This window comes from Lampetra planeri, unplaced genomic scaffold (assembly GCF_965212315.1).
Source record: "Lampetra planeri unplaced genomic scaffold, kcLamPlan1.2.h2 scaffold_435, whole genome shotgun sequence".
NCBI classification, from domain to species: domain Eukaryota; kingdom Metazoa; phylum Chordata; class Hyperoartia; order Petromyzontiformes; family Petromyzontidae; genus Lampetra; species Lampetra planeri.
This window is the reverse complement of record NW_027615258.1, coordinates 45001-54597: the sequence shown is the minus strand read 5'-3', so window position 1 is coordinate 54597 and position 9597 is coordinate 45001. Positions and strand designations below refer to the sequence as shown.

Sequence of the window (9597 nt, the reverse complement as noted above, 5' to 3'; positions counted from 1 at the left end):
GCGCGTGGGTGAGTGAGCGCGTGGCTGAGTGAGCGCGTGGGTGAGTGAGCGCGTGGGGTGAGTGAGCGCGTGGCTGAGTGAGCGCGTGGGTGAGTGAGCGCGTGGGTGAGTGAGCGCGTGGTGAGTGAGCGCGTGGGTGAGTGAGCGCGTGGGTGAGTGAGCGCGTGGGTGAGTGAGCGCGTGGGTGAGTGAGCGCGTGGGTGAGTGAGCGCGTGGCTGAGTGAGCGCGGGGGCGTGGGTGAGTGAGCGCGTGGGTGAGTGAGCGCGTGGGTGAGTGAGCGCGTGGGTGAGTGAGCGCGTGGGTGAGTGAGCGCGTGGGTGAGTGAGCGCGTGGGTGAGTGAGCGCGTGGGTGAGTGAGCGCGGTGGGTGAGTGAGCGCGTGGGTGAGTGAGCGCGTGGGTGAGTGAGCGCGTGGGTGAGTGAGCGCGTGGGTGAGTGAGCGCGTGGGTGAGTGAGCGCGTGGGTGAGTGAGCGCGTGGGTGAGTGAGCGCGTGGGTGAGTGAGCGCGTGGGTGAGTGAGCGCGTGGGTGAGCGTGAGTGAGCGCGTGGGTGAGTGAGCGCGTGGGTGAGTGAGCGCGTGGTGGGCGCGTGTGCCGGGGTGAGGAGCGCGTGGGTGAGTGAGCGCGTGGGCGAGTGAGCGCGTGGGTGAGTGAGCGCGTGGGTGAGTGAGCGCGTGGGTGAGTGAGCGCGTGGGTGAGTGAGCGCGTGGGTGAGCGCGTGGGTGAGTGAGCGCGTGGGTGAGTGAGCGCGTGGGTGAGTGAGCGCGTGGGTGAGTGAGCGCGTGGGTGAGTGAGCGCGTGGGTGAGTGAGCGCGTGGGTGAGTGAGCGCGTGGCTGAGTGAGCGCGTGGGTGAGTGAGCGCGTGGGTGAGTGAGCGCGTGGGTGAGTGAGCGCGTGGGTGAGTGAGCGCGTGGGTGAGTGAGCGCGTGGGTGAGTGAGCGCGTGGGTGAGTGAGCGCGTGGGTGAGTGAGCGCGTGGGTGAGTGAGCGCGTGGTGGCTGAGTGAGCGCGTGGGTGAGTGAGTGGGTGGGTGAGTGAGCGGGTGGTGAGTGTCACCGCTGGGTGGAGTCCTTGTAGAAGTGACACACAACTCGGGGTGAGCGTTTGCATTCGCTGAAGAACGCCTTCTCATCAGCGATGTCACTGTACACGCCGTGCCCCAGTGAGCGCCACTCCTGCAACACGCACCAGACACACACACAGTGACCACACACACAGTGACACACACCAGTGACACACACCAGACACACACCACAGTGACACACACACACAGTGACACACACACACAGTGACACACACACAGTGACACACACACAGTGACACACACACAGTGACACACACACAGTGACACACCACACACAGTGACACACACACAGTGACACACACACACACAGTGACACCACACACAGTGACACACACACACCACAGTGACACACACACACACAGTGACACACACACACACAGTGACACACACACACACAGTGACACACACACAGGACACACACACAGTGACCACACACACAGTGACACACACACAGTGACACACCACACAGTGACACACACACACACAGTGACACACCCACACACTGTGACACACACACACACAGTGACACACACACGCACAGTGACACACACACACAGTGACACACACAGTGACACACACACACACAGTGACACACACAGTGACACACACACAGTGACACACACACAGTGACACACACACACACAGTGACACACACACACACAGTGACACACACACTGTGACACACACACAGTGACACACACACAGTGACACACACACAGTGACACACACACACACAGTGACACACACACAGTGACACACACACAGTGACACACACACACACAGTGACACACACACACAGTGACACACACACAGTGACACACACACACACAGTGACACACACACACACAGTGACACACACACTGTGACACACACACACAGTGACACACACACGCACAGTGACACACACACACAGTGACACACACACACAGTGACACACACACAGTGACACACACACACACAGTGACACACACACGCACAGTGACACACACACACAGTGACACACACACAGTGACACACACACACACAGTGACACACACACGCACAGTGACACACACACACAGTGACACACACACACAGTGACACACACACACACAGTGACACACACACACACAGTGACACACACACACAGTGACATCGCTGAAGAACGCCTTCTCATCAGCGATGTCACTGTACACGCCGTGCCCCAGTGAACGCCACTCCTGCAACACGCACACACACACAGTGACACACACACAGTGACACACACCACACACACACACATAGACACACAGTGACACACACCACACCCACACACCACACACACACTACTTATACACACACCACACACCACACTCACACACAGACACACACAACACACCACACAACACACCACACACACACAACACACAACTCACACACAACACACACAACACACACACACAACACACACAACACACAACTCACACACACATAGATACACAGACACACAGACCCACACACAACACACACACAACACACACCACACAACACACACACACATATAGACACACCACACACACCACACCACACTCACACACACACCACACAACAACACCACACCACACACAGAGACATAGACAGACACACACACACACACACCTCACACCACACCTCACACCACACACACCACACACACACAGACACACACACACACACAGACACACACAGACACCACACACAACACACACAGAGACATAGACAGACACACACACACACACCACACACTCACACACACCACACAACACACACACCTCACACCACACACACCCACACACCCACACACCACACACACACACAGACACCACTCACACACACCACACACACACACAGACACCACTCACACACACACACACACACCACACACAACACACACTCACACAGACACACACACACACAGACACACACAGACACACACACACACCACACACACCACACACACACCACAGACACACACACACAGAGACATAGACAGACACACACACACCACACAACACACCACACACACCACACCCACACCACATACCACACACACCACACACACACACAGACACCACTCACACACACAACACACACACCACACACAACACACACACAGACACACCACACACACAGACACACAACACACACACGTAACACACACACACCACACACACAGACACACACAGACACCCACACACACAACACAGACACACACACACAACACACACACCACACACACCACACACACACACACCACACCTCACACCACACACACCCACACACTCACACAGACACCCACACACACCACACACACACAACACAGACACACACACACAACACACACTCTACCTGCTGCTGCTGCCTTCTTGAGCGCCTGCAGCCGCCTCTCCCGCAGCACACACTCACACACACAGACACACACACACACACAGACAGACACACAACACAGACACACAACACACACATGCAACACACACACACCACACACACAGACACACACAGACACCCACACACAACACACCGGACACCCACACACGCCACACACACAACACAGACACCCACACACACACAGAGACATAGACACACACAGACACACACACTCACACACACACACACACCACATACCACACACACCACACCCACACACCACACACACCACACAGACACCACTCACACACACAACACACACACAGACACAACACAGACACACAACACACACACGCAACACACACACACCACACACACAGACACCCACCCACACACACCACACACACAACACAGACACCCACACACACCACACACACAACACAGACACCCACACACACACAGAGACATAGACAGACACACACACAAAGACACACACACTCACACACAACACACCGGACACCCACACACGCCACACACACAACACAGACACCCACACACACACAGAGACATAGACAGACACACACACACAGACACACACACAGACACACACACACACTACTTATACACACCACACACACGCAACACACACACACCACACACACTCACACACACACACACGTAACACACACACACCACACACACAACACACACTCCACCTGCTGCTGCTGCTGCTGCCTTCTTGAGCGCCTGCAGCCGCCTCTCCCGCAGCACACACTCACACACACAGACACACACACAGACACACCACACACTCACACAGACACACAACACACACACGCAACACACACACACCACACACACAGACACAACACAGACACCCACACACACAACACAGACACCCACACACAACACACCGGACACCCACACACGCCACACACACAACACAGACACCCACACACACACAGAGACATAGACAGACACACACACACAGACACACACACTCACACACACACACTACTGTGCCTTCTTGAGCGCCTGCAGCCGCCTCTCCCGCAGCACACACCACACACACAACACACACTCCACCTGCTGCTGCTGCTGTGCCTTCTTGAGCGCCTGCAGCCGCCTCTCCCGCAGCACCTCCATCTCCTCCTCGCCCATCTCGTCCATCTGGCGGATGGCGTTGTCCACCTTCTCCTCCACCGCCACCGCCACCTCCAGCAGCTGCTTCTCCAGCGCAGACACGACGCCTGCAGTCATGTCGGACATCTACACGCAGGGAGGGAGGGGTGCACACAGTTTACATCACCACAACAACCACTACCACAGCCACCAACACAACCAACACCACCACTACAACCACTACTACAACCACCACCGCCACAGCCACCACCACCACCACCACTACAACCACCACTACAACCAACACCACCACTACTACAACCACTACCACTACCACCAACACCACAAGCAACACCACCACTACAACCAACAACACCACCAACACCACCACAACCACCACTACAACCAACACCACCACCACCACAACAACCACCACCGCCACCACCACAACCAGCATCACCACAACCACCACCACCACCACAGCCACAACCAACACCACCGCCGCCACAACCACCACCACAACCAACACCACCACCACAACCACCGCCACAGCCACCACCACCAACACCACCACAACCAACACCACTACAACCACCACTACAACCAACACCACCACCACAATCACCACCACCACTACCAACAATGTTAAAACAATTGTCTTAATTAATCACACAGTTTTCTGTTTATAATCAAGAGGCTGTTATAACAGCGTACAAAATTACGTTTTCATTCATCAAGTTTTGTTTATAATCAAGAGGTCGTTATAACAGCGTTAAGAAAAAAATACGCGCCTTAATTAAGCGCGAATTTTTTGTTGTTTATAATAATGAAGTTTGTTATAACACATTTAAAAATAAATTACGTATCAATTAAACACGATTTTTGTTCATAATCAAGAGATGTGTTATAAAACCATTAAGAGGTTACGTCTTCATTAAGGTCATGTTTTGTTCAAAATCAAGAGGTTTGTTATAATATCGTTAAAACAATTACGTCGTAATTAATGTCATGTTTCTGTTTATAATCAAGGGGCTGTTATAACAGCGTACAAAATTACGTTTTCATTCATCACGTTTTGTTTAAAATCAAGAGGTCGTTATAACACCGTTAAGCAAAAAATACGCGCCTTAATTAAGCGCGAATTTCTGTTGTTTATAATACGGAAGTTTGTTATAACACATTTAAAAATAAATTACGTATCAATTAAACACATTTTTTGTTCATTATCAAGAGATTTGTTATAACGCCGTTAAAACAATTACTTCTTTAATCACACACGAGTTTGTTTTTGTTTGTTTACAATGAAGAGGGTTTGTTACAACACCGTTAAAAAAAACGTTAAGGTTTAAATGTTTAAGAAATAAACGCGCGGCCTAGCTTGATTGAATGAAGCCTGCCAAAAACAAACCGCCCTCCGCCTAAGTTTAAAAATAAAACCGCCCATTGTTCCTCCTCGCCCTCTTTTTACATGGCAAATTAAAGCAAAAAAGACCCCAAGCTGACAGCGACTGTAACGAGCGGTTGGAAATTGCATTTTTTAATTAAAAATTAAAAAATATTCAAAGAGTTACAACGCCTCAGAAGGCCCACTCACCTTGCTGAGCCTGAGGCCTACCGTTGCTAAGGGAGGAGGGTGGGGTGGTTGCTAGGGTGATGCGATTGGCTGCGGCTCTCGCCACGTGACCTGCGAGGCCTGCAGTGACGTAATGGAGGGGTGAGTGGGTGGGGGTAGGCGCGGACGAGTGTCACGTGGGTCGGGTGTTGTACTGCACCGCCACTAAACGCGTCTACGCTCCCCGCCTATGGGGATACGAAACAGCGGTGGATTGGACTCGGAAGGCCCATTTAGAACCATCACACAGAGAGCCATAGACTCACCACACAGAGAGCCATCGACTCATCACACAGAGAGCCATAGACTCACCACACAGAGAGCCATAGACTCACCACACAGAGAGCCATAGACTCATCACACAGAGAGCCATAGACTCATCACACAGAGAGCCATAGACTCATCACACAGAGAGCCATAGACTCATCACACAGAGAGCCATAGACTCATCACACAGAGAGCCATAGACTCATCACACAGAGAGCCATAGACTCATCACACAGAGAGCCATAGACTCATCACACAGAGAGCCATAGACTCATCACACAGAGAGCCATAGACTCATCACACAGAGAGCCATAGACTCACCACACAGAGAGCCATAGACTCATCACACAGAGAGCCATAGACTCATCACACAGAGAGCCACAGACTCACCACACAGAGACCCATAGACTCATCACACAGAGACCCACAGACTCATCACACAGAGACCCACAGACTCACCACACAGAGACCCACAGACTCACCACACAGAGAGCCATAGACTCACCACACAGAGAGCCATAGACTCATCACACAGAGAGCCATAGACTCATCACACAGAGACCCATAGACTCATCACACAGAGAGCCATAGACTCACCACACAGAGACCCATAGACTCACCACACAGAGAGCCATAGACTCACCACACAGAGAGCCATAGACTCATCACACAGAGACCCATAGACTCATCACACAGAGAGCCATAGACTCACCACACAGAGACCCATGGACTCATCACACAGAGACCCATAGACTCATCACACAGAGAGCCATAGACTCACCACACAGAGAGCCATAGACTCATCACACAGAGACCCATAGACTCATCACACAGAGAGCCATAGACTCATCACACAGAGACCCATAGACTCACCACACAGAGAGCCATAGACTCACCACACAGAGACCCATAGACTCACCACACAGAGAGCCATAGACTCATCACACAGAGAGCCATAGACTCATCACACAGAGACCCATAGACTCATCACACAGAGAGCCATAGACTCATCACACAGAGACCCATAGACTCATCACACAGAGAGCCATAGACTCACCACACAGAGACCCATATACTCATCACACAGAGAGCCATAGACTCACCACACAGAGAGCCATAGACTCATCACACAGAGAGCCATAGACTCACCACACAGAGAGCCATAGACTCATCACACAGAGAGCCATAGACTCATCACACAGAGACCCATAGACTCACCACACAGAGAGCCATAGACTCATCACACAGAGAGCCATAGACTCATCACACAGAGAGCCATAGACTCATCACACAGAGAGCCATAGACTCATCACACAGAGAGCCATAGACTCATCACACAGAGAGCCATAGACTCATCACACAGAGAGCCATAGACTCATCACACAGAGAGCCATAGACTCACCACACAGAGACCCATAGACTCACCACACAGAGAGCCATAGACTCACCACACAGAGAGCCATAGACTCATCACACAGAGAGCCATAGACTCATCACACAGAGACCCATAGACTCATCACACAGAGAGCCATAGACTCATCACACAGAGAGCCATAGACTCATCACACAGAGAGCCATAGACTCATCACACAGAGAGCCATAGACTCACCACACAGAGAGCCATAGACTCATCACACAGAGACCCATAGACTCATCACACAGAGAGCCATAGACTCATCACACAGAGAGCCATAGACTCACCACACAGAGAGCCATAGACTCATCACACAGAGAGCCATAGACTCATCACACAGAGAGCCATAGACTCACCACACAGAGAGCCATAGACTCATCACACAGAGAGCCATAGACTCATCACACAGAGAGCCATAGACTCATCACACAGATAGCCATAGACTCATCACACAGAGAGCCATAGACTCACCACACAGAGAGCCATAGACTCATCACACAGAGAGCCATAGACTCATCACACAGAGACCCATAGACTCATCACACAGAGAGCCATAGACTCATCACACAGAGAGCCATAGACTCATCACAGAGACCCACAGACTCATCACACAGAGAGCCATAGACTCACCACACAGAGAGCCATAGACTCACCACACAGAGACCCATAGACTCACCACACAGAGAGCCATAGACTCATCACAGAGAGACCCATAGACTCACCACACAGAGAGCCATAGACTCATCACACAGAGAGCCATAGACTCATCACACAGAGAGCCAAAGACTCATCACACAGAGAGCCATAGACTCATCACACAGAGAGCCATAGACTCATCACACAGAGAGCCATAGACTCACCACACAGAGAGCCATAGACTCATCACACAGAGAGCCATAGACTCATCACACAGAGAGCCATAGACTCACCACACAGAGAGCCATAGACTCATCACACAGAGAGCCATAGACTCATCACACAGAGACCCATAGACTCACCACACAGAGACCCACAGACTCACCACACAGAGACCCATAGACTCCCCACACAGAGACACATAGACTCACACAGAGACACATAGACTCATCACACAGAGAGCCATAGACTCACCACACAGAGAGCCATAGACTCATCACACAGAGAGCCATAGACTCATCACACAGAGAGCCATAGACTCATCACACAGAGAGCCATAGACTCACCACACAGAGAGCCATAGACTCATCACACAGAGAGCCATAGACTCATCACACAGAGAGCCATAGACTCATCACACAGAGAGCCATAGACTCATCACACAGAGACCCACAGACTCATCACACAGAGACCCATAGACTCACCACACAGAGAGCCATAGACTCACCACACAGAGACCCATAGACTCATCACACAGAGACCCATAGACTCACCACACAGAAAGCCATAGACTCACCACACAGAGACCCATAGACTCACCACACAGAGAGCCATAGACTCATCACACAGAGACCCATAGACTCACCACACAGAGACCCATAGACTCATCACACAGAGACCCATAGACTCACCACACAGAGAGCCATAGACTCACCACACAGAGACCCATAGACTCACCACACAGAGACCCATAGACTCACCACACAGAGACCCATAGACTCACCACACAGAGAGCCATAGACTCACCACACAGAGACCCATAGACTCACCACACAGAGACCCATAGACTCATCACACAGAGACCCATAGACTCACCACAC

General features: G+C 51.8%; 1 protein-coding gene across 1 annotated transcript; it reads right to left on the bottom strand.

The window, feature by feature from the left end:
• Nucleotides 1-1031: 1031 nt before the first annotated feature.
• Nucleotides 1032-6266, bottom strand: TXNDC9 (thioredoxin domain containing 9). The gene is made up of 3 exons (XM_078623766.1): nucleotides 6163-6266; nucleotides 4533-4715; nucleotides 1032-1173 (listed from the first exon to the last, which is right to left on the bottom strand). The coding sequence occupies exons 2-3, from the start codon at nucleotides 4713-4715 to the stop codon at nucleotides 1051-1053; spliced, it is 306 nt and encodes a 101-aa protein (XP_078479892.1). The 5' UTR covers nucleotides 6163-6266; the 3' UTR covers nucleotides 1032-1050.
• Nucleotides 6267-9597: the final 3331 nt, after the last annotated feature.